General features: G+C 43.4%; 1 protein-coding gene across 1 annotated transcript in view; it reads left to right on the top strand.

Annotated features, from left to right (window-relative positions):
• Window positions 1-27215, top strand: part of LOC135520375 (multiple C2 and transmembrane domain-containing protein 1-like) — a 268937-nt gene that overhangs the window by 120381 nt on the left and 121341 nt on the right. The window contains exon 3 of the mRNA XM_064945916.1: window positions 21682-21824. Within this exon, the coding sequence (XP_064801988.1) occupies window positions 21682-21824 (143 nt within the window). The remainder of the gene's footprint in view (window positions 1-21681; window positions 21825-27215) is intronic.

Raw genomic sequence — 27215 nt, 5'->3', positions numbered from 1 at the left:
TGCTGGTGACACTGCCTGTGATTTATTTAGAATTCAAGGCACACTTAACCAGCATGGCTACGACAGCATTCTGCGGCGATACGCCATCCCATCTGGTTTGAGCTTAGTTGCACTATAATTTGTTTTTCAACAGGACAATGACCCAAAACACACCTCCAGGCTGTGTAAGGGCTATTTGATCAAGGAGAGTGATGTAGTGCTGCATCAGATGACCTGGCCTCCACAATCACCCGACCTCAACCCAGTTGTGTAAACAGTTGTGGAAACATCTGAAGGATGATCAGTGGAAACAGGATGTATCATTTTTGACTCCCATAGCAAAGGGCCTGAATAGTACTGTAAATAAGGTATTTTTTTATTTTATATATCATAAATTTATACATTTCTAAAAATCTGAATACTTAAGTAAATAAGGTAGTTATGTTTTTTATTTGTTATAAATTAAATATTTTCAGTTTGTCATTATTGGGTATTGTGTGTAGATTGATGAGCAAAAAGGCTGTAACATAACATTTTTTTAAATTTATTTGACACCTTTTTCTCCCCAATTTCATGGTATCCAATTGTTAGTAGCTACTATCTTGTCTCATTGCTACAACTCCCATACGGGCTCGGGAGAGACGAAGGTTGAAGGTCATGCGTCCTCTGATACACAACCCAACCAAGCCTCACTGCTTCTTAACACAATGCTCATCCAACCCGGTAGCCAGCCGCACCAATGTGTCGGAGGAAACACGGTGCACCTGGCAACCTTGGTTAACCTTGGTCAACCACCTTGGCAACCTTGGCCCGCCACAGGAGTCGCTGGTGTGCGATTAGACAAGGATATCTCTACTGGCCAAACCCTCCCTAACCCGGACGACGCTAGGCCAATTGTGCTTTGCTCCACGGACCTCCCGGGCGCGGCCGGTTACGACAGAGCCTGGGAGCGAACCCGGAGTCTCTGGTGGCGCAGCTGGAACCAACAGGACCCTGAAGTACAGCGCCCTTAACCACTGCGCCACCCGCGAGGCCCCATGTAACAACATTTTGAAAAAAATCAATGGGTCTGAATGCTTTCCGAATGCATTGTACATAAAACGTGTGTAAAATGTCTATGTACAGTACAAAGGGCAGCAGTCTCTAAGGTGAAGGGTAGAGTACCGGGTGGTAGCCGGCTATAACAGTGGCGAAGGTTCGGGGCAGGGTACGGGGCAGAGGCCAGCTAGTGATGACTGTTTTAGTCTGATGGCCTGGATATAGAAGCTGTTTTTCAGTCTCTCGGCTTTGATCCACCTGTACTGTCTCTGCCTTCTAGATGATAGCTGGGTGTACAGGCCATGGTTGGGCGACTGAGGTCCTTGATGATCTTGTTGGCCTTCCTGTGACACCTAGTGCTGTAGATGTCCTGGAGGACAGGTATTGTGCCCCCGGTAATGCGTTAGGCTGACCACAGTAACAGCAGCGAATGTGATGAGTCAAAAAAGTTTGTGCAAAAAGGGTCAATGCAGATAGTCCGGGTAGCTATTGGTTAACTATTTAACTAACTATTTAGCAGTCTTATGGCTTGGGGGTAAAACTGTTCAGGATCCTGTTGGTTCCTGATTTGATGCATCAGTATCGCTTGCCGTGCAGTAGCAGAGCAAATAGTCTATGACTTGGGTGGCTTGAGTCTGACAATTGTTTGGGCCTTCTTCTGACACAGGTCCTGGTATAGAGTTCCTGGATGGCAAGGAGCTTGGCCACGGTGATGTACTGGGCCGTACCCTCTACCCTCTGTATCGCCTTGCCAAGCAGTTGCCATGCCAAGAGTAGATGCAGCTAACCAAGATGCTCTCAACGGTGCAGCTGTTGAATATTTTGAGGATCTGAGGGCCCATGCCAAATCTTTTCATCCTGCTGAGGCGGAAGAGGCATTGTCGTGCCCTTTTCACGACTGTGTTGGTGTGTGTGGAGCATGATAATTCTTTAATGATGTGGACACTAAGGAACTTGAAGCTTCCAACCTGCTCCACTAGAGCCCCGTCAATGTGAATGGGGGCGTGCTCAGCCCTCTGTTTCATGTAGTCCACAATCAACTTTGTCTTGCTGATATAGAGGGAGAGGTTGTTGTCCTGGCAGGTGATATGGTCCTTAGCTAGCCTCTCAACGCACTTCATGATGAAAGCTCCTTTGTTTTGTTGACATTGAGGGAGAGCTTATTTTCCTGGAACCACTCAACCACTCAAATGAGAACTTGTTCTCAACTAGCCTACCTGGTGAAATAAAAAAATAAACAGGGCTCTCACCTTCTCCCTGTAGGCTGTATTGTCATTGTTGGTCATCAGGTCAACCACTGTTGTTTCATCAGCAAGCTTAATTATTGAGTTGGAGACGTGCGTGGCCATGCAGTCATGGGGGAACAGGGAGTACAGGAGGGGGCTGAGCACCCCTGTGCTGAGGATCAGAGTGGCAGAGGTGTTGCCTACCTTCACCACTTGAGTTCGGCCCGTCAGGAAGTCCAGGACCCAGTTGCACATGGAAGGGTTCAGACCCAGGGCCCTGAGCTTAGTGATGAGCTTGGAGGGCACTATGCTGTTGAAGGCTGAGTTGTAGTTGATGAACAGCATTCTTATATTTCTCTTGTCCAGGTGGGATACGGCAGTGTGCAGTGCAATGGCAAATTATCTGTTTGGGGCATTGTAGTGGATTTAGGGTGGAGGTGATATGGTCCTTAACTAGCCTCTCAAAGCACTTCATGATGACAGAAGTGAGTGCTACAGGGCGATAGTCATTTAATTCAGTTAGCTTTGGGTACAGGAGTGGGGACAACCGACTGGGATATGGAGAGATTGAATATGTACGTAAACACTCCAGCCAGATGGTCTGCACATGCCGAGACGCGGCTTGGGATGCCACCTTGGCCGGCAGTCTTGTGAGGGTTAATATGCTTAAATTACTTAAGTAGCCCATGGAGAACGAGAGCACACAGTCCTCAGTGTTGTTTTCTTTCTAAGCCAGTGAAGAAGGTGCCATCTATCAACGGTTGTTGGTTTGTATAAGTTCTAATTGTCACAGTGGGAACAACATCCTCTATGTACTTCTTGATGAACCCAGTCACAGTGGGAACAACATCCTCTATCCACTTCCTGATGAACCCAGTCACAGTGGGAACAACATCCTCTATGTACTTCTTGATGAACCCAGTCACAGTGGGAACAACATCCTCTGCACTTCCCTGATGAACCCAGTCACAGTGGGAACAACATCCTCTATACACTTCCTGATGAACCCAGTCACAGTGGGAACAACATCCTCTATACACTTCCTGATGAACCCAGTCACAGTGGGAACAACATCCTCTGCACTTCCTGATGAACCCAGTCACAGTGGGAACAACATCCTCTATACACTTCCTGATGAACCCAGTCACAGTGGGAACAACATCCTCTGCACTTCCTGATGAACCCAGTCACAGTGGGAACAACATCCTCTGCACTTCCTGATGAACCCAGTCACAGTGGGAACAACATCCTCTGCACTTCCCTGATGAACCCAGTCACAGTGGGAACAACATCCTCTGCACTTCCTGATGAACCCAGTCACAGTGGGAACAACATCCTCTGCACTTCCTGATGAACCCAGTCACAGTGGGAACAACATCCTCTGCACTTCCTGATGAACCCAGTCACAGTGTGAACAACATCCTCTGCACTTCCTGATGAACCCAGTCACAGTGGGAACAACATCCTCTATACACTTCCTGATGAACCCAGTCACAGTGGGAACAACATCCTCTATACACTTCCTGATGAACCCAGTCACAGTGGGAACAACATCCTCTATCCACTTCCTGATGAACCCAGTCACAGTGGGAACAACATCCTCTGCACTTCCTGATGAACCCAGTCACAGTGGGAACAACATCCTCTGCACTTCCTGATGAACCCAGTCACAGTGGGAACAACATCCTCTATACACTTCCTGATGAACCCAGTCACAGTGGGAACAACATCCTCTGCACTTCCTGATGAACCCAGTCACAGTGGGAACAACATCCTCTGCACTTCCTGATGAACCCAGTCACAGTGGGAACAACATCCTCTGCACTTCCTGATGAACCCAGTCACAGTGGGAACAACATCCTCTATCCACTTCCTGATGAACCCAGTCACAGTGGGAACAACATCCTCTATACACTTCCTGATGAACCCAGTCACAGTGGGAACAACATCCTCTATACACTTCCTGATGAACCCAGTCACAGTGGGAACAACATCCTCTGCACTTCCTGATGAACCCAGTCACAGTGGGAACAACATCCTCTGCACTTCCTGATGAACCCAGTCACAGTGGGAACAACATCCTCTGCACTTCCTGATGAACCCAGTCACAGTGGGAACAACATCCTCTACACTTCCCTGATGAACCCAGTCACAGTGGGAACAACATCCGCTGCACTTCCCTGATGAACCCAGTCACAGTGGGAACAACATCCTCTATACACTTCCTGATGAACCCAGTCACAGTGGGAACAACATCCTCTCCTGATGAACCCAGTCACAGTGGGAACAACATCCTCTATACACTTCCTGATGAACCCAGTCACAGTGGGAACAACATCCTCTATACACTTCCTGATGAACCCAGTCACAGTGGGAACAACATCCTCTGCTGCACTTCCTGATGAACCCAGTCACAGTGGGAACAACATCCTCTATACACTTCCTGATGAACCCAGTCACAGTGGGAACAACATCCTCTGCACTTCCTGATGAACCCAGGAACAACATCCTCTGCACTTCCTGATGAACCCAGTCACAGTGGGAACAACATCCTCTATACACTTCCTGATGAACCCAGTCACAGTGGGAACAACATCCTCTATACACTTCCTGATGAACCCAGTCACAGTGGGAGCAACATCCTCTATACACTTCCTGATGAACCCAGTCACAGTGGGAACAACATCCTCTATACACTTCCTGATGAACCCAGTCACAGTGGGAACAACATCCTCTATACACTTCCTGATGAACCCAGTCACAGTGGGAACAACATCCTCTGCACTTCCTGATGAACCCAGTCACAGTGGGAACAACATCCTCTGCACTTCCTGATGAACCCAGTCACAGTGGGAACAACATCCTCTATGCACTTCCTGATGAGGAAGCATTTCACTACACCCACGATAACATCTACTAAATATGTGTTTTGTGACAAAAACAATTTGATTTGATTTGAACCCAGTCACCAAGTCAGTGTATATATTGATAATATTCTTAGAGGCGACCCGGAACATTTCCCAGTCCCTGTAATCAAAACAATCTTGAAGCATAGATTCCAATTGTTCAGACCAACGTTGAGCAGTCCTTACCACACAAGCTTCCTGTTTAAGTTTCTGCCAGTAGGTGGGGAGGAGAAGGATGGAGACGTGATCTGATTTGCCAAAGGGATGGCAGGAGACTGCCTTGTAGCTGTCCTGGCAGGGAGAGTAGCAATGATCCAAGGTCTGTGTAGCACAGGAGATGTCTTGATACAATTGCGGTAGCATTGTCCTCAGATTTTCTTTGTCACCTTCTTGACGCTACCAATCCCTGTAGCGGGATAATTTCCGTCTGCAACCGCTGAATAGCATAGTACAACAGTCAAATAATATTACTAGAAAATATTCATATTCATGAAATCACAAGTGCAATATTTTGAAACACAGTTTATCCTTTTGTTGATCACCCTGTCGTCTCAGATTTTGAAATTATGCTTTACAGCGAAAGCAATCCAAGGGTTTATGTAAGTTTATCCATAGCCTAGCATAGCATTATGTACACTTAGCATCAGGAAGCTTGGTCACGAAAATCAGAAAAGCAATCAAATTGACCGTTTACCTTTGATCTTTGAATGTTTTCACTCACGAGACTCCCAGTTACACAGCAAATGTTCCTTTTGTTCCATAAAGATTATTTTTATACCCAAAATACTGACATTTGTTTGTCGCGTTATGTTCAGAAATCCACAGGAAAGCGCGGTCACGACAACACAGACGGAAATTCAAAATAGTCTTCATAATGTCCACAGAAACATGTCAAACGTTTTTTATAATCATTCCTCAGGTAGTTTTTAAAATATATATTCGATAATATATCAACCGAGTGTGTAGCTTTTTCCATAACAGCGGGAGGAACAATGGCCGTTTTACTCAATTGCACACCAACTCACTCTAAGAGCCCCCACCTATCCACTTACGCAATGTGATCCTTCGCGCTCATTTTTCAAAATAAAAGCCTGAAACTATGTCTAAAGACTGTTGACACCTTACGGAAGCCACATAAAAAGGAATATGGTTGATATCCCTTTAAATGAAGGATAGGCATGCATAGGAACACAGAAGTTTCAAAATAAGAGGCACTTCCTGATTGGATTGTCCTCAGGCTTTCGCCTGCAATATCAGTTCTGTTATACTCACAGACAATATCTTTACAGTTTTGGAAACTTTAGAGTGTTTTCTATGCTAATCTGTCAATTATATGCATATTCTAGCATCTGGTCATGAGAAATACTTTTACTTTGGGAACGTTTACTTTGGGAACGTTATTTTTCCAAACATAAAAATGGTGCCCCCTAGCTTCAAGAGGTCCCCAGCTGTGTGTGAGTGTGTGAGTGTGTGAGTGAGAGAGAGAGAGAGAGAGAGAGATTGTCTTTATTTTAATGAGTGTCTGTCATTACCATAGTACTGATTTGAATACAATGTGCTGGCTATGAGTCAGTACTCACTGTGTCCTCTTAGATACATGTTAAAGATATGTGTATGAGGATGGGGGTGATATAGGCCAGGCATGGGTTCTCCTCTGTATACGGTATGTGGAGTTGAAACGTTAATGAGGTTGTAACAGGAAATGGAATACAGATGCAGCTGTCACACCTGCTCCCGCTCTTGCCCTGCATTACGCACTCCTGCCAACATAATTTATGCATCCTGCCTTCCCCCGTCACGCGCATCAGCGATATTGGACTCACCTGGACGCACTCAATCATTTCCTCCCCTATATTTGTCAGTTCCCCGCTCTGTTCTCCGCTGCTGCATTGATTGTTATTTGTCGGAGTTACCCGTGTGCTGACGCTGTTCCTGTCCCGTTCCATATTAAATGTTTGACTCCCCGTACCTGCCTCGCCTCTAAAGTGCCATCCCCGTGACAGCAGCATGAAGTGAAACCCTCGCTTGCTGTGTCAGGATGTTGCAGGATGGAAAACAACCACTAGCGTGTGTGGTTTCAACGGTAATGTGTTGGCCTGCTGCCAGAATAGGAAGCTTGGTCTCACTAAGAAATAGACACGGTGTGTGTCCTCCGCCCATCTGATTGTCATTGCCAGCCCCACATGTCCACCTTGAGGGCTATAACAGCACTACAGGGATATCCAAGCCCCAAGATAACTTCAAATCACTCTTTAATACAAAACCATTACATCAGCATAAATGGTCCCCTCACTTCAAATGTCCATCACTTTAATAGCATTTCAATGCTGCAGGAACCAGTTTATCAGATCTTATCAAATATATTACTAAGGCCATTTTAACAATAGCAATACTGATACTATTAATCCAATAGTTGCCATTTAATGGGTATGCAGAAACAGAAAATAGAGGAAGATCTTTGGCCAGGTTTAGGTACTCTCACTGAGGGATTTGTGTGGGATGGAGGACAGCCAGAAATATATCTGTGGGTTGGAGTAATGATAAAGAAGTGTATATGTGTGTTAATGAAATAGTTCCCATGTGGAGTACCCATACATCCCCCTATTGCACAGTGCAGGGAGATGGGCAGTTTGCAGGCAGGGAATGGGAGACACTGCACGACCACACTGCAGTCATCAATCTAACGCCTGGACCTATAGGGCTGTCACTGCCTGCCAGGGCATCTATTCTGGAGTGATGGCTTTTACGACTGGGCCGTTGACCAGATCTCAACACTTTTTCTTTATAGCTGATGAAAGGCCCCAGTGAGCTGCTAGCCTGATTTCAGCAGAATTCTTTAAAACAACACAGCCCTGACAGGCAATCTGACCATCAGACCATGACACGCCCGTCTGGGCCTCATAGCCGGAGAGGAGTATTGGAAATGGTTGTGTTTGGTGTGAATTATTTTGTGAGGTTTTGTGATTTATCTGACTTAACTCTCCCATGCTCAAAATGACCTCTCTCAGACCACAAAACTTCACAAAAGTAAATATGATTGATATAAAGATTATTAAGCTAGGCGAAGGTTTTTTGGATTTAACAGTTGCCATGGTGATAGAAGTTTAGATAGAAGTGATCCAATACGCTAAACTAGTCGGACATTATGTTTTGAGCTCCAGATCTGTTGGCCTGGTCTACACTAATGATGTGTATTAACCATGTATTGCTGATGGTATGTAATGGCCAATGAAAGGCTTTGAAGCCACTGGTCGCAATATTGGCACTCCCCAGATGAAGCAGTCCTCCAGAGGAATGAACGGAATTCCACACTATTTCAAATGTTTCAAGGACAAAATGACATGTATTTAGGTATTTATTTGTTGTAAGGGGGACAGTAAAAAAAAATCTCTCCCCCTAAAATATTTGAAGGAATATGTTTTAATATATTTAATTATTTTCATGTTCAGATCACTTAATATAATTTAAAAGTATGTATTAAGATGTCAACAACAAATGTACATATTAATAAATATATTTATATAGCTTGCAAAATGTTTTTTTTTTACAATGGAAAACGACTACCAAAGTGGCTGTGTGGTGGCCTCAAAACAGCACCCCCTGTCAGTCACCTAGGATTAATACATAGCATTGGTCTGCACCCTTACCATTACACAAACACAAACTCATCCATTTGATTTGCTGTGATTTTCGGTAGAGTGAGGTAACACATCTCCCGGGGTTGTCCTTAGAGAATGATGTTCTGGGTTTGGATAGTATGCGGACTTGTTGTGTTTGCATTATTCAATACTACATTATAATCTAGACCCCTCAAAATTAACTTTGTACCTCAAATCCCCCATTGTTCCCAACCAAGCAGGGACTAATTTAGACTTTGTACACCAGCTGGGTGCAATTCATTAACAGGTAGAGCAGAAAACCAGCGGTCTCCAGACCTCGTAAGGTAAGAGTTGAATACCCCTGCTCTAGACAGTAACATATCTTCTCAGTCGTTGTGGTAATGGCAGCAGGTGTCCATCATGCATTATTCATGGTAGTAGGCTACTGTATACTATTCATAGACATCTTGATGAACACAGCTTATTTTACTCCCGTGGGTCTCTGTTTCTGCTTTCTCTCTCTCTCTGTCTCTCTCTCTGTCTTTCTCTCTCTGCCTCTATCTCTCTGTCTCTCTCTCTCTGTCTCTCTCTGTCTCTCTGTCTCTCTCTGTCTGTCTCTCTCTGTCTCTCTGTCTCTCTCTGTCTTCTCTCTCTCTCTCTCTCTCTCTCTCTCTCTCTCTCTGTCTTTCTCTCTGCCTCTCTGCCTCTCTCTCTCTCTCTCTCTCTCTCTGTCTCTCTCTCTGTCTCTCTCTCTGTCTTTCTCTCTCTGCCTCTGTCTCTCTCTGCCTCTCTCTCTCTCTCTCTCTCTGTCTTTCTCACTCTGTCTATCTCAGTAGTTATTGCTGCATACCTTAGAAGACATCCAGTGCTTCATACCAGTTGTGATAATAACGCATTATAACACAGCAGATTATCCTCGTCTTCTCCTTCCCCTTCAATCAATTTTGAGGCAGTCATAGAACATATCAAATATAAAAAATACAAATAAAAAATGCAATAAAACAACAAGTAGCAAAGGATATTTCCAAGTCAGGCGACAGGGTAAGGGCAGTTTCATAGTTAAAGTGCAAGTGCTGAGTGAAATTAAAATTTTCTTAAATTGCAGAATTGCATTCGGAATAAAAAAGTATTTGGCCCTATTTTTTCCCCTTAGGAAGTCAGTACCTGCGGCCAGAGAGAAAGAGCTGGAATTCGTGGTGGAACGAGTCAACCGCTATTTTATTTGCCTTTCAGGAGGGCTCTGCCCAGGTAGAATGATGACAGTTCTTGCTGTTGCTGACTCATGATTTTTCCACAAGTCCAGACTTCTTTGCACAACCTATTTTTCCATGCAAGCTTTATATTCTTAAACCAGTAGGTCAAGCAGTAGGACAGAATGCATTCATTGTATAAGAACACAAGGCCAGAACCAAATGCAGACACAGGAGGCAGATGGTAGAGCGATATTTATTATGACAGAGGGAGTAGGCAAAGCCAGGTCAGGGACAGGCGAGAGTTCGTTAACCAGGTCAGAGTCCAAACTACCAGACGGTACAAGGGGATAGGCAGGCTGGTAGTCAGAACAGGCAGAGTGGTCAGGCAGGCGGGTTGGGAGTCAGGACAGGCAGAGTGGTCAGGCAGGCGGGTTGGGAGTCAGGAAAACCGCTGGTTGACTTGACAAAAAAAGACAAACTGGCACAGAGACAGGAAACACAGGGATTTATACATCGGGGATAATAAGCGACATCTGGAGTGGATGGAGACAATCACAAGGACAGGTGAACCAGATCAGGGTGTGACACAATGAATGATTTATAAAATAATCATGATGGTTAGATCAACATTAAAGTGCAGTTTCCGTAGTACAGTCTCTGTTGGCCTTTCTTTAAAATAGCGTCGGTAAAATGATCCCAGGACAGCTTGTTGTCAATGACTAGTTCAAGATATTTGTACTCCTCCACTATTTCGATGGGCTCACCTTTTTTTATCAGTGATGTGTGCATGGTAGTGTTCCTTGAAAGTTAATCACCATGTCCCTTGTTTCTTTATTTACTTTTAGATGGGACGACTCACAGCAGACTGTAAAATCATTCAGAGCCGGTCCATGCTCCGTCTCATCCCCTTCGAAGAGACTGACCAAAACATTATCGTCAGCATATTTGATCAGGTGGCGCCCTAGAAACTAGCTCCGGCAGCTGTCTATACAATATGTTTAGTACTGGTGAAAGAACACTGCCCTGTGGGGTTCCAGTAGTGTGCTAACTCGTACCTGCTGAGAACTATCAGTTAGGAAGTTGGTGATCCATGTGATAAGCATAGCATAAAGTCCGAAGTCTCCTCTGTCTGTTTGCGAAGACAAACAAAGTGATTGTGTTAAATGCCGAGGAGAAACCTGTGAACATGATACACACATGGGTTTTACTGCCCTCCAAATGCATGTACACCAGGTGTAAGAGCGAGAGGATGCCATCATCTGTTCTTCTTTCCGACTGGTATGCAAATTGGAGGAGGTCAGCGAGGTGTCTGGTGGTATTGATGATGTATTCCTTGATGATCTTTTCAAGAGATTCAATCAGGAGAGAGGTCAGAGCGACAGTTCTGTAATCATTTGATGCATTTGATGAGAGGTTTTTGGGTCAGGTACAAGAATCAATTGTTTTCCATAGAGATGGAATTTCCAGTGTATCCAGGGACTGCTGGAAGAGAAAGCTGAAAACACTGCTCAGCTGAGTGAAACAATGTTTCAGGACACTCCCACTTATGTTATCAGGCCCGGGCTCTTTCTCGCCCCGGTGCTTTTGAACACTCGTTGTATGACTTCCTCATTGATGACAAGCACACTCACAGTTGCCATGACGTCCTCTTCTGGACAGGCCGGGGAGCGGGTTCAACCCTTGCTTCAAAGCGGGTACAAACTTGTTCAGTTCATTGGCTGTACACTCTCTAGTTGGGACAGGGAGGGAGACATTGCCTCCATTTGAAGGGGGCATTTGCCATATTCTTAATTCCCATCCAGGCAGACGGAGAGTCTCCCTGTAACATTATCTGTTGCACCTTATCCTTGTAATGGCATTTTGCCTATTTTATCTCTTTGTTCATCTCTCTACCTCTTTTCTATCAAGTAGATTCCCAGAGGCAAACACTTGTTTCTTCTTGCTAAGCACCACATTCAATTATTTGGTCACCCATGGTTTAGTGTTAGAAAAGATCTTACTTGTTTTTTAGGGGATACTCCTTGGTCACTCATGTTTTTTTTTGGGGGGGGGATGACCAAATCAACACAGAATTCAATATAGCCAGATATTACGTTCAGGTCAGCTGATGATTTATCAAATGCACTCCAGGTAGTACAATCAACGCATCCCTGCAGTTGATCAATACTGTCTTTTTCGTACACCTGGATTAGTTTTCTTCCACCACCTTCTCCCTTTTTAAAATTTAAAATGTAATTTTATATTGCATCTAGATTGTGGCTTCCATCAATGTAATTGTCTGCATAATTTCCAATCCCCAATATTTTTTGTAAATATTCAGTACCAGTCAACAGTTTGGACACACCTACTCATTCAAGGGTTTTCTTTATTTTGTACTATTTTCTACACTGTACAAGACATCAAAACTATGAAATAACACACAAGGAATCATGTAGTAACCAAGAAAGTGTTAAACAAAACAAAATATATTTTAGATTCTTCAAAGTAGACTCCCTTTGCCTTGATTACAGCTTTGCACACTCTTGGCATTCTCTCAACCAGCTTCACCTGGAATGCTTTTCCAACAGTCTTGAAGGAGTTCCCACATATGATGAGCACTTGCTGGCTGCTTTTCCTTCACTCTGCGGTCCAACTCATCCCAAACCATCTCAATTGGGTTTATGTTGGGTGATTGTGGAGGCCAGGTCATCTGATGCAGCACTCCATCCCTCTCCTTCTTAGTCAAATAGCCCTTACACAGCCTGAAGGTTTGTTGGGTCTATGGGTCTTTATTTCTATACGCTTTGCACTTTGCTAGAATTTTTTTAATGGACTGGACTTTTATATTTGCGACTTGGGTCCTGTTTCAGTAATAATGTAATCAGACCTTCTTCTTGAGTATCTGATAATCTGCCATTTTTTATAGGAGTGGTTAAAACATGCTAATAATGGTCCTCTGAGTGCATGAAGAAGTTCCTCCTCTGTAATTTGGCCTTCCCATGAGTCTTTCTGTTTAGCTATTCATTTTACATTATTAACTTTGGTTAGTGGAGATGGTGGAGACTGAAACATAAACATATGCTTAAAGTACATTGCTTCCTCTTTCAAAATATTTATTGGTGAATCATGGGTGACTATCATTTGTTACAAGTTTCAGTAAATTATTTTTGGTAACATTTCTCTGTTGAAGATTAAAACAACATTTGGTGTATCTTTCCTCATATTCCAACCAGTTCGCTTTATTTTTTATAATATATTACATTTGATCTTTCTTGGATAAGTTCCTCCATTTCTTTTTGTTTTTCCTCTAACGTGCCTCTGTGCCTCTATGCTACTGTTTTATTGCTGTCTATCTGTACTGTCAGTCCCTCTATTTCCTTTCTCAATTTGAATTCGTTTGACTTAAATTGCTTTTATTTTGAAGATGAGTATTGAATTGCATGGCCTCTAAAGGCACATTTAAAAATGTCCCATACAGTAAGTTATTCTGTCCTGGTTAAAAACTAGTTGTCATCCAATAGGCTTTGAAATATTACATTAAATTGAACCTTTATTTGCACTAGGCAAGTGCAATACCCTCGCCCCTGGGGAAATTCTGTGTTATTAGTTGATGTTCCGACTGCATTCTGTCCCGTCAACACTTTTTAAACTTTTGGTGCCAGCGAGTATCACATAAGAAAGTAGTCAAGACGACTAGCTTGATTGAGCCGCCACCATATACATCTCACTAGGTCAGGATAGCCTAGTGGTTAGAGTGTTGGATTAGTAACCGGAAGGTTGCAAGTTCAAACCCCCGAGCTGACAAGGTACAAATCTGTCATTCTGCCCCTGAACAGGCAGTTAACCCACTGTTCCTAGGCCGTCATTGAAAATAAGAATTTGTTCTTAACTGACTTGTCTCGTTAAATACAGGTGTTTTTTTTATTTAAGACTCCATATATCCACTAGTTTCATGAGTCGTGATTTCCTTAAGTGCATAAGGTTGATAGTTTGTAGTGTGATTTCCTTTTCTAGTTTGTTGAGATATTTAAAACCGTATTATAACCTCCCACCATAATAGTAAATAATAATTTGTTCTTAACTTAACTGACCTAGTTAAATAAAGTAAAACAAAATAAAATAATAATAATGTAATAGAGTCTTGTATTGCTTGTATGCTTGATAAATTATTATATAGATTTTCATAGAAGCGTGGATCATCATTATTTGGACCATATAGATTAATGAGCCAAATATGTTTATGGTCCAATAACATATTTGAAAAAATCCATATACCTGGCGAGTCTGTTTTGAAAAATCTGCACATTCGGATCACAATAGGTATGATTTTCCTTCTCTTTTATCAACCAATCAATCAATCAATCAATCGAATGTATTCATAAAGCCCTTTTTACATCAGCCGATGTCTCGAAGTGCTCTACAGAAACCCAGCCTAAAACCCCAAACAGCAAGCAAAGCAGATGTGGAAGTGTGGCCAGGTAAATACTGATAGTATTTTCTTATTATCTGCTAAGCCATTACGATTACTGTATAACTGGCTATACTTATTTCACCATTTACCATAATGAGATACAAGTTTCAATTCTATTTATTGTAATATATGTTTGTAAACGTACCGTAAAAAGTACAACAATGATTGAGTGTCCATATAGCTATAATATTGTATTTTCACTGCTACTGAGTAAACCTCCAACAGGAGCAGATTACCAATCAGGCCTTTATGGTCAAGTGGTCAGACGGAATACACTCCTCGGTAAAAGGCAGTCAGCTTGGAGTTTGCCAAAAGGCACCTCAAGACTCTCAGACCATGACAAACAAGATTCTCTGGACTGATGAAACCAAGATTGAACTCTTTGGCCTTAAGGCCAAGCATCACGTCTGGAGGAAACCTGCTGTGAGGGATGTTTTTCAGTGGCAGGGACTGGGAGACTAAAAGTTGGGAAAACTGAATGGAGCAAAGTACAGAGAGATCATTAATGAAAACTTGAAAAAGTTGGAAGAGGGATCTTTGTTCCTCTTCAACCTCTGGCCACACCCCTTTCGCCATCTCTGAAGTTATGTCCCCTTTGGTCCATTCTCCCCAATGTGAGTCGTTACATTGTAAAAGAGAGTTTCTGCTATAAAGGGTGAGTGGTTACGCCTACTATCTCGAAAGTTCACATGCTGTTTCAGGTACCAGCAAACGTAATCCAAGTAGGAGAATAATCCACTGTACACATTTCATGTCGCTCTACTGTAGCCTAACCCTAATCCGATGCAACATAAAACACTTTATACTACTATAAACAAAGCAACAACAACGGACGAGTGTAAACAACTAACAAACAATCGATTCAGGACACCACTGCGTAGAGCTCCCAAGGTCACGCAGCATCCCCAAGGAGGTGTGCCGCAGAGGTCGAAGAGGAACAAAACAAAGATCCATCTTCCTACTGTCCTGCTCTTCGATGTCCAATCACTGAAGGGGAATATGGACGAATTGTGGCCAAACTCACAGTATCTATATGAATACAGGGAGGCCTGTGTGACGGCCTTTTCTAAAACTCGGCTGTTGGAGGCGGTTCCCGACTCTGAAGTCACCCCTGACAGATTCACTATCATTCGCCTGGACAGAGACAGTGAAGTTACTGGTAAGGAGCACAGAGGGGGAGTCTGTGTGCTGATAAATGACAGATGGTGTAAAACTACCATTGTCAGGAAGGAAGAAATGCACTCCTGATATAGAACTATTGTCAGTGTCACTGCACCCCTGCTACCTCCCCTATGAATTCCCCCAGACTTTTCTGACTGTTGTTTATATCCATCCAAGAGCAAACAGCCTTTTCAATTTGATGCTCCATAGTGCCTGAGTCCCTGACCACCAGGCCATCTGTGTGAGAGATATAACACACACACCACCGACGTGTGACCAGACGCTTCCTACTCCAGTTCAGGCAGGCAACTTAATTTCATGGTCTTCAGCCTGTTGGATGGACGGCGATAAAGTAGCTTGCTTTATGGTGCCGTAAAGCTGGTCGTGGTGAATTGAGAGCAGCAGATAGTCTGGTGGTGTGTCTTGGGGGTATATCATCAACCAGGATGAGGAAAGGGGAGGAATAACTGGAGTGCAGCCAGAGAATGGCTACGGCCTCAACACTGGATCCATCATGAGGGGCTACCAATAGCAAATATCTCTGCTTATTGGCTGATCCATATGAGATTCTGGTGTAGAACCCTGAATTTGTCAACAGTGTGCGCAACTGGTTAACTGAAGTCAGGTGCAGGAGAGCAGAGATGAGTGAACAGCCACACTTTATTTGGCAGAGGGAAAACAGTTGAGCGCAACTGCGTAACGACACTCCCGCCAAAGGCAAATGCGAATAGCGCACTCATCACACAAATAATGTACAGCATACAATACCACAGGTTCCAAACAAGACCCGGAGAAAAACCAGCATGAAGCGTCACACATGACAGGTAACGACTAATTACACACACGGACATGGGGGGAAACAGAGGATAATATACACATAGAGTGATGAGGTGTAAAACAGGTGTGCAGAAAAACAAGACAAAACAAATGGAAAATTAAAGGTGGAGCGGTGATGGCTAGAAGACCGGTGACGTCGACCGCTGAGCGCCGCCCGAACAAGAGGAGGAGCCGACTTCGGCGGGAGTCGTGACAGAATTAGTGTTGATAAGTTCTGACTCTATGAGCTGTGAATTCAGTGTGAAACAAGTTTCAAACATAGTCATGTTAATGCACGCAGTCAATCATTTTTTCTAACTGCAAACAAAAAACAAGAGGAAAAATAGTCAATTTTCGGTACATACTAAATGGTAATTCCGCTGGTTATTCCACTGGTAATACATTTCAAGTGTGTGTGGTTAATGTTTTATATTTTTTACAAGAACCCTCCATATTACCCTCAATGGGAGACTAAACACCTATTAGCTTTCACCAATATTTTCTGCATCAAATTAGTCCCCAGATTGAGCAGATATCAACCATTATTAACTTGTAGCTCCTAGGCCCTACTACACACAGTATGGTAGCTACAGTATTCCATGCCTCAGCCCTGCTCCTGCTACTGTCCTATATATATATATATACATCCCAAATGGCATGCTATTCCCTATACCATGGTTCATAGTACTCTGGTCAAAGGTAGGGGACTATGTAGGGAATAGGGTATCATTTGGGTTGCAGGCTGTGAAGGGCACCAGTGGGTAGTGAAGTGTACTCTACACAGAGCCAAAACAGTCTGCCTGGGCTGACAGCACAGAATCATGTCACGGTCAGCGTTTTTCAGCGTTTTCCACTCAGGCCCCCCCAGTCATAACACGCCACATGTGATGTAATGAGCTGTGTGCCACTAGAATACATGTACACAGTGAGTCCTATCACACTGATATTGAAAGACTCAGACAGAGATGGTCCATCTCTCTAAGCTAAAGCATTTGATGACAGTGTCGTCCGACAGACTGCATGTTAGACACAATGAAGTCTCTGGATGGGACTCTGTTAAGTAAAAGTTCATCAGTGTGTGGAATCAAGGGCTCCATAATGAATTATAAAGAGAGTCAGATTCAAGTCAAGGACTATGATGTTAGGCTGCTAATGAGTTGGGCAATTGCCTTTGACGTCACGGTTCTTTCTGTTAGCTCCAAATTATGAGTGTAGTCTTTATTCATTGTGATCAAACTTATACTTGTACTCTGATGTGCTTGATACATATGGCCACTGAACACAGGCCAGTGTGTGTAGGTGAGTTTGTCAGACCCCTGTGGAAATGTTTGTGTAGTGTTTTTGGATTGTATAATTAACCCTATTAAGGGATTGGTGATAGGGCTGTTTGTAATGATATTAAATGAATGCCATGCTAACGCTTCTCTTCCATATGCTTTCATAGCAGAGAAGAGGCTCGCTCGTGTTTGTGTGTTTAACAGCCTGGGTGGGTGACTGTGATTCTGTTAATGACATTTGTGTGGTAGTCCTAATGACTGTAGAAGTGATGGATGCTCATCCCTTTGATGCTAATCTGATTAGACACATGTAAACACAGTGCCAAGCTTCCAGACAGCCAGTCTGGGCCTCCATCCACACTCTGCAGGGTCAGTCAGGAGAGTGGCTGATATGCTAGTGATATCACATTGACTTGTGGGGCAGCAAGATGAGTGCCTGTGTAACAGGGGATTGGTAAACTTATTCCTCAGTTTAAAAAAAACAACATCTAACCACACCATCAAATTGGTAGCTTTTTGGTGGTGAGCTTATACATTGTCAAAAGTTTCTGTGTGCTGGTGAGGGATGAACCGGTATGGTTAAACGAGCAGGTTCCGTGTCTGTCAAATCAGCTGACAGATACATCATGCAGAGTTTTCCCATGAATTCATGTGACATGACCTCAGAAAGTTATAATGGACATTCAGTGGTCACAAAGCATGCACACACACACGTGCGCGCGCACACACACACATACATACACACACATGCGCGCGTGCACACACACACACACACCTGGGTACACACGCACGCCTGCACACATGATCCAGCGGTAAGAAGCTACCCGGGTCACCACGGTCCGCTGAAAGCGAGCACACTGTCATCTGATGCACTCCATTATCTCCTCTCCAAACACAGCTCTGGTGTCCGTGACTGACATTTTGAAAGATACACCCTCGCTGTGTGTTTTTGTTTAATCAAATAGGATGAATAGCCTGTCCAAACACATTAAGTATGTCTACTCTGTCTGGCCAGGGACAGTGATAATAAACCTGTCTACTCTGTCTGGCCAGGGACACTAATAATACATTTTTCTGCTCTGTCTGGCCAGAGATGGTGATAATAAATCTGTCTGCTCTGTCTGGCCAGAGATGGTGATAATACATCTGTCTGCTCTGTCTGGCCAGGGAGGGGTATAATAAATCTGTCTGCTCTGTCTGGTCAGAGATGGTAATAATAAATCTGTCTGCTCTGTCTGGCCAGAGATGGTGATAATAAATCTGTCTGACAGAGGGACAACTCTAGGTAAACACCCCCATCTAGTGCTCAGTATCAAGCATTGCTCTTCTCTGCTGAATTGGTTTGTGCGTGTGTGTGTGTGTCTGCATGTCTGTATGTATATGTGTGCGCATACGTGTGTGTTTGTGTCGTGACGTGGGTGCACTCTTGACAAAACAGCTTATAATTAGCCACAGTTCGAGAGAGAAAAGTTTTAATGAGAGTGAGCTTTTCGTTGGAGAGCCTTTGTAGCCCTGAGGTGTACGATGCCACAGGAGCACGACCCGAAGCAGCGGCCTCTCTGTCTCTACTTATTAGGCTTCAGCCTTAGTCACATGATATGGAGCGTGAGTCACATGACATGAGTCTCGAGGCCAGGCGTTGTTTGTCTGTGTGGCCTGACCTGCCTTGTCTTGGTTAGCCCCCCCCGCCTGCTCACAAACATAAATAAAACTCACTATAACAACCAAGAGGAAAGTACAGGCTGCATTAGGGGGGCGGCAGGGAGGGAGGGAAAGAAAGAGAGAGAGAGAGAGAAAGAAAGGGAGAGGGGGAGATCTGTCTAGAGAGTGATGAAAGTGAAAGGCCCTACTTATACTCTGACTAGGACAGCATACATGGCATTACATTACAGAGTTATTAATATACAGTTGAAGTCGGAAGTTTACATACACTTAGGTTGGAATCATTAAAACTCCTTTTTCAACCGCTCCACAAATGTCTTGGTTAACAACTACAGTTTTGGCTAGTCGGTTAGGACATCTACTTTGTGTATGACACAAGTAATTTTTCCAACAATTGTTTACAGACGATTATTTCACTTATAATTCACTATATCACAATTTCAGTGGGTCAGAAGTTTGCATACACTAAGTTGACTGTGCCTTTAAACACCGTGGAAAATTCCCAAAATTATGTCATGGCTTTAGAAGCTTCTGATAGGCTAACTGACATAATTTGAGTCAGTTGGAGGTCTAAATGTGGATATATTTCAAGGCCTACCTTCAAACTCAGTGCCTCTTTGCTTGACATCATGGGAAAATCAAAATAAATCAGCCAAGACTGCAGAAAGAAATTTGTAGACCTCCACAACCTTTATTTAAATAGGTAAGTCAGTTAAGAACAAATAATTGTTTTCAATGACAGCCTAGGAACACTGGGTTAACTGCCTGTTCAGGGGCAGAACGACAGATTTGTATCTTGTCAGCTGGGGAATTTGAACTTGCAACCTTTAAGTTATTAGTCCAACGCTCTAACCACAAGGCTACCCTTCCGCCTAAAGGTACCACGTTCATCTGTACAAACAATAGTACGCAAGTATAAACACCATGGGACCACGCAGCCATCATACCGCTCAGGAAGAAGATGCGTTCTGTCTCCTAGAGATGAATGTACTTTGGTGCGAAAAGTGCAAATCAATCCCAGAATAACAGCAAAGGGTCTTGTGAAGATACTGGAGGAAACAGGTACAAAAGTATCTATATCCACAGAAAAATTATATTTGTATTTCACCTTTATTTAACAAGGAAGGCTAGACGAGAACAAGTTCTCATTTACAACTACGACCTGGCCAAGATAAAGCGAAGCAGTTCGACACGTACAACAACACAGAGTTGCACATTGAATAAACAATATATACAGTGTGAATGAGTCCTATATCGACATAACCTGAAAGGCCGCTCAGCAAGGAAGAAGCCACTGCTCATAAAAAAGCCAGACTACGGTTTGCAACTGCACATGGGGACAAAGATCGTACTTTTTGGAGAAATGTCCTCTGGTCTGATGAAACAAAAATATAACTGTTTGGCCGTAATGACCATCATTATGTTTGGAGGAAAATAGGGAGAGGCTTGCAAGCCAAAGTACACCATCCCAACCGTGAAGAACGGGGGTGGAAGCATGATGTTGTGGGGTTGCTTTGCTGCAGGAGGGACTGGTGCACTTCACATAATAGATGGCATGAGAATGGAAAATCATGTGGATATATTGAAGCAACATCTCAAGACATCAGTCAGGAAGTTAAAGCTTGGTCGCAAATGAGTCTTCCAAATGGACAATGACACCAAGCATACTTCCAAAGTTTTGGCAAAATGGCTTAAGGACAAGAAAGTCAAGGTATTGGAGTGGCCATCACAAAGCCCTGGCCTCAATTCCATAGAAAATTTCTGGGCAGAACTGAAAAAGCACGTGCGAGCAAGGAGGCCTACAAACCTGACTCAGTTACACCAGCTCTGTCAGGAGGAATGGGGCAAAATTCACCCAACTTATTGTGGAATGCTTGTGGAAGGCTACCCGACATGTTTCACTCAAGTTCAACAGTTTCAAGGCAATGCTACCAAATACCAATTTAGTGTATGTTAAGTTCTGATCCACTGGGAATGTCTTGAAAGAAATACAATCTGAAATAAATAATTCTCTCTACTATTATGCTGACATTTCACATTCTTAAAATAATGTGGTGATCCTAACTGACTTAAAGCAGGTAATCTTTACTAGGGTTAAATGTCAGGAATTGTGAAAAACTGAGTTTATATGTATTTGGCTAAGGTGTATGTAAACTTCCGACTTCAACTGTATGTAGTAGGCAATACACAAGGCACCATATTGCAAACAATATTTAGTCATCATGCACCATCTTGAGCACCTTGCTTTTACCCAGCACAAAGCACCCTTATCTAGTCAGTTTCACTCAAATCTCTTTTCACCCAATACCTTCCCTTTGTCTCTGGAAAGGTCATCCTAACGCCTTCTTTCCTCTCTGTTGGTCTCTATTTTCAGGGACAAGTGATCCGTATGTGAAGTTTAAGATTGCTGGGAAGGAGGTGTTCAGGAGCAGGACCATCAATAAGAACCTGAACCCGGTGTGGGACGAGAGGGTCAGCCTACTTGTGGACAGCCTCCGAGAACCTCTTTATGTCAAGGTACGACTGTCTGAGAGACTCTACTATGTGTCACAGTTTCCTGGTTATTTGATGGTTGTTTCCTTAGGTTACCGCTGGATGGCTCCCTTACCCTGTTTTCAAGGTTCCAGGTTACCCTGATTAGGCTACCCTGGGGCGGCAGGGTAGCCTAGTGGCTAGAGCGTTGGGCTAGTAACCAGAAGGTTGCTAACCAGAGTTCAAACCCCCGAGCTGACAAGGTACAAATCTGTCATTCTGACCCTGAACAGGCAGTTAACCTACTGTTCCCAGGCCATCATTGAAAATAAGAATTTGTTATTAACTGACTTGCCTGGTTAAATAAAGGAAAAATAAAAAATACTTATTGGATTCACCTGTGTTTAATTACCTTCTCTGGTTGCCTTGTTTCTGTTAAAGTTATAGATTTACCCTTGCCTTTGCTTGCTGCTTTTTTCTGCACCTGGGTTCGAGTTCTTCCTAGCATTATTGTTACGCTATGTTTTGGGATATTAACCAGGGCCATAAAGAGGGACATTTTAGGAAAGTTAGAAGTTCATTTACTGCTTTTCTATTCAATTTAAAAACTTTAAAATGTAATTTGGAGAACATTAAAAACAAGCAAAAAATGACCCCAGATGTTGTCACATTTGTTGCTGTAGCTTCGTTCACCTCAGTTGATAGCATTTTTGGGGATATTAGTCAAGTTATTACTATGAATGATGAATTAATGTCTAAGCATAATTCATATTTGTTATGATTCGGGGCACCAGTCCATTATCGGACAACAATTGTCTTCTAAAAAGACCTGACTTAACAATAACACTATAAGACAAAAATAGTAATAATTTATTTATCTGAAGGTATATCTGATGAGCCTGATCAAGGAGAAAATTGTTAGAGAATAATATTCTCAATTTAATAGAGCAACATTTACACACTCAAGTCTAGACTTAACAGGTCACCTTAAGTGTGCAGGGTGCATACGTTAAGGGTGCATACGTTAAGGGTGCATACGTTAAGGGTGCATACGTTAAGGGTGCATACGTTAAGGGTGCATACGTTAAGGGTGCATACGTTAAGGGTGCATACTGCGAAAGAGTATGGTCTTTGAATTGTGAATGAAAGAAGCAGGGTCAAGAAATGGTTCAATTCTAATGTTAAAGTTAAAATGTTACTTAACATTAACCTAAAGAGCTTCACATTACACTTCATGCCAACGCTGGGGGAGAGAAAGGGCAATTAGTTGTATAGTTACACTCAATAGATGGAATGGTCTTCGGTCAGATAAACAGTGCGGCACTATCTGACGGTTTATTTCGGCTTCACGCAAGCTCAAAGTTCGGAGTCCTGGCTGGCTGGAGACTCAGATATGTGCGCTGACGCCGGGTAGTTCTATGCAAGGCAGCACACAGTCCAACGTAAGTTTGGTGAGGAATGCTGGTGTTCGCTGTCAATGAATGAGATCTAGATGGGATCAGCGGGACGCGAGCTGGTGATCTAGAATCCTTAGCTCTGCTTCATTGGAAAAGGGACGACTCGTAAGAGTAAGTCCTTGGGTGGTTTGTCCAGAAGTCGTCTCAACAGTCCCTGCTGACAGCCAAAACATTCAATGGAAACCTACCTCAGTTCTTTTATTCCCTCCATCTGGGGAGAATGTTCAAAATGTCCCCCCAAACCATACAACCCAAGAGTCATCAATGCCTCTCCCGTACCTCTCATAGGGTTGGCATGTTTGTGCCAATTGGAGAAATTAGGGATTTGTTCTTCACGTACCATACAGAAACAGTCCAATAGTGAAATAATTTAAATTTGCAGTCCATAGGTGCCAAACATGCCTTGGTTAGGTAACATATTGTATGGTTACTTGTAATAAACATTTTATACCTCGTAATAACACAGGAAAACAAAGTAATAAAACACAACATACTTTACACTAACCCCAACATTTTATGGTTTTTGTTTCACTTTTAATGTGCTGTTAGAAAATGTGTTTTAGATGACATCACTGTTGAATGAGTTGACCCATTTTCTTAGAAAAAGGCTTGCCACTTCCTGTGGTCAAGAGGAAGTACAGTGGCAAATTATGTGAACCCTTTGGAATTACCTATATTCCTGCATAGGTTAGTCATAACATTTGATCTTAGTCACAACAATAGACAAACACAGTGTGCTTACACTAATAGCACACACGTTAATGTATTTTTCTTGTCTATATTGAATACATAAATTAAACATTCACAGTACAGGTTGGAAAAGTATGTGAACCCCTAGACTAATGACTTTTCCAAAAGCTAATTGGAGTCAGGAGTCAGCTAACCTGGAGTCCAATCAATGAGACGTGATTGGAGATGTTGGTTAGAGCTGCCCTGCCCTATAAAAAACACTCACAACATTTGAGTTTGATATTCACAAGAAGCATTGCCTGATGTGAACCATGGCTCGAACAAAAGAGATCTCAGAAGACCTAAGATTAAGAATTGTTGACTTGCATTAAGCTGGAAAGGGCTACGAAAGAATCTCTAAAAGCCTCAATGTTCATCAGTCCATGGTCAGACAAATTGTCTATAAATGGAGAAAGGCCAACACTGTTGCTACTGTCCCTTAGAGTGGCCATCCTGCAAAGATGACTGCAAGATCACAGTGGGGAATGCTCCGTGAGGAATCCCAGAGTGGGGAATGCTACGTGAGGAATCCCAGAGTGGGGAATGCTCCGTGAGGAATCCCAGAGTGGGGAATGCTCTGTGAGGAATCCCAGAGTGGGGAATGCTCCGTGAGGAATCCCAGAGTGGGGAATGCTCCGTGAGGAATCCCAGAGTGGGGAATGCTCCGTGAGGAATCCCAGAGTGGGGAATGCTCCGTGAGGAATCCCAGAGTGGGGAATGCTCCGTGAGGAATCCCAGAGTGGAGAATGCTCCGTGAGGAATCCCAGAGTGGGGAATGCTACGTGAGGAATCCCAGAGTGGGGAATGCTCCGTGAGGAATCCCAGAGTGGGGAATGCTCTGTGAGGAATCCCAGAGTGGGGAATGCTCCGTGAGGAATCCCAGAGTGGGGAATGCTCCGTGAGGAATCCCAGAGTGGGGAATTCTCCGTGAGGAATCCCAGAGTGGGGAATGCTCTGTGAGGAATCCCAGAGTGGGGAATGCTCCGTGAGGAATCCCAGAGTGGGGAATGCTACGTGAGGAATCCCAGAGTGGGGAATGCTCCGTGAGGAATCCCAGAGTGGGGAATGCTCCGTGAGGAATCCCAGAGTGGGGAATGCTCCGTGAGGAATCCCAGAGTGGGGAATGCTCCGTGAGGAATCCCAGAGTGGGGAATGCTCCGTGAGGAATCCCAGAGTGGGGAATGCTCCGTGAGGAATCCCAGAGTGGGGAATGCTCCGTGAGGAATCCCAGAGTGGGGAATGCTCCGTGAGGAATCCCAGAGTGGGGAATACTCCGTGAGGAATCCCAGAGTGGGGAATTCTCCGTGAGGAATCCCAGAGTGGGGAATGCTCTGTGAGGAATCCCAGAGTGGGGAATGCTCCGTGAGGAATCCCAGAGTGTCAGCTAAAGACTTACAGAAATCTCTGGAACATGCTAACATAGACCAGTCTATGATACGTAAAACACTAAACAAGCATGGACACCACGGAAGAAGCCACTGCTGTCCAAAAAAAACATGGCTGCATGCCTGAAGTTCGCAAAAGAGAACCTGGATGTTCCACAGCGCTTCAGGCAAAATATTCTGTGGTCAGATGAAACTAAAGTTGAGTTGTTTGGAAGGAACCCACAACACTATGTGTGGAGAAAAAAAGGCACAGCACACCAACATCAAAACCTCATCCCAACTGTAAAGTAGGGTGGAGGAGATCATGGTTTGGGGCTGCTTTGCTGCTTCAGGGCCTGGACAGCTTGCTATCATCGACGGAAAAATGAATTCCCAAGTTTATCAAGACATTTTGCAGGAGAATGTAAGGCTATCTGTCCGTCAGTTGAAGCTCATCAGAAGTTGGGTGATGCAACAGGACAATGACCCTAAACACAGAAGTAAATCAACAACAGAATGGCTTCAACAGAAGAAAATACGCGTTCTGGAGTGGCCCAGTCAGAGTCCTGACTTCAACCCGATTTAAAATGCTGTGGCATGACCTTGAGAACAGTTCACATCAGACACCCAAAGAATATTGCTGACCGGAAACAGTTTTGTAAAGAGGAATGGTCATCCTGACGTTTGGTTGAGTTTATTGCTGCCAAAGGAGAGTCAAACAGTTATTAAATCCAAGGGTTCACATACTTTTCCCACCCTACACTGTGAATGTTTACACAGTGTGTTCAATAAAGACATGAAAACATGTCATTGTTTGTGTGTTATTAATTTAAGCAGACTGTGTTTGTCTCTTGTTGTGATTTAGATGAAGATCAGATTTTATGACCAATTTATGCAGAAATGCTGTTAATTCCAAAGGGTTCACATATTTTGCTTGCCCCTGTTTGTGGATCTGGACTTTATTACCCTGTCGTATACTGGAGCAAAAGAATTCCAGCTTGGACTCCGCTTTGTTTAGAATATGTGATATGGCCCTAGATTAAGATTGCAGGCTGAATGGGGCCATATCCTGGCCCTGCTGGACAAGCCTGACACTTCAAAAGGGGCTTCAAAAGGGGCTTCTGGCCAGTGGGGTCAACTGGTGTTCCTGGTCTGAAGTGAGTTGATAGGCCCCTGTCCAGTAAAAGGGGTTTGTGCTGATGTGATGTGAGGGTCAACTCCTAAAGCCTATTAGCTGTACAATTCGCCACTACACATTAACTCACATAATCTCAGCACCAGGATTAAAAACTACAATTTAATACGTGCTGAGAGATCTGTTAGCAGAAAAAGTATTTGTTAACAAAGGTAAACATGGGTTTTTTCAAATGTCCTGAAATTCTACACATTCTGCCATGAATTCTGCCATGTTAATATGAAATCTGAGTGAGAGTGACTTTCAAAATCATGGAGGTCAGGGCCCCTGTGTGGCTGATCAGTAATTCAGTCATAACTACTACAAGTTTAGATAGATGGCTAGACTAACTAGACTAATTTACCAATCTAAAACTTTTTGCTGACATGGACAAATTGAGTGAGTCAGTGACAGACATTATGTAAGTCTCTCTGGATAAGAGTTGTTCTGCTAAGTGACTAACATGTCATATGTTGATGTAATATAACAAGAGGAAGACCGCACATGCACAACTAAGTTTAGAAGTTCCACCTTGTGTATTCTACTATTCTAACTCTCAAAAGTAAGTTAAGTTCTAAATGTTTATTTGTTGTTGTTGTTAAGGCCCCGATATTAATATATTTATTTTCAAGCATTAGTGCTATCTTTGACCACTTTGTGTAACTGTTGCCTCAAACTGAAATATGTAATTGTGACCTTTGGGAAGGTTTAA

The sequence above is a fragment of the Oncorhynchus masou genome, chromosome 1 (assembly GCF_036934945.1).
Source record: "Oncorhynchus masou masou isolate Uvic2021 chromosome 1, UVic_Omas_1.1, whole genome shotgun sequence".
NCBI classification, from domain to species: domain Eukaryota; kingdom Metazoa; phylum Chordata; class Actinopteri; order Salmoniformes; family Salmonidae; genus Oncorhynchus; species Oncorhynchus masou.
This window is presented reverse-complemented; position numbering and strand designations above follow the sequence as displayed.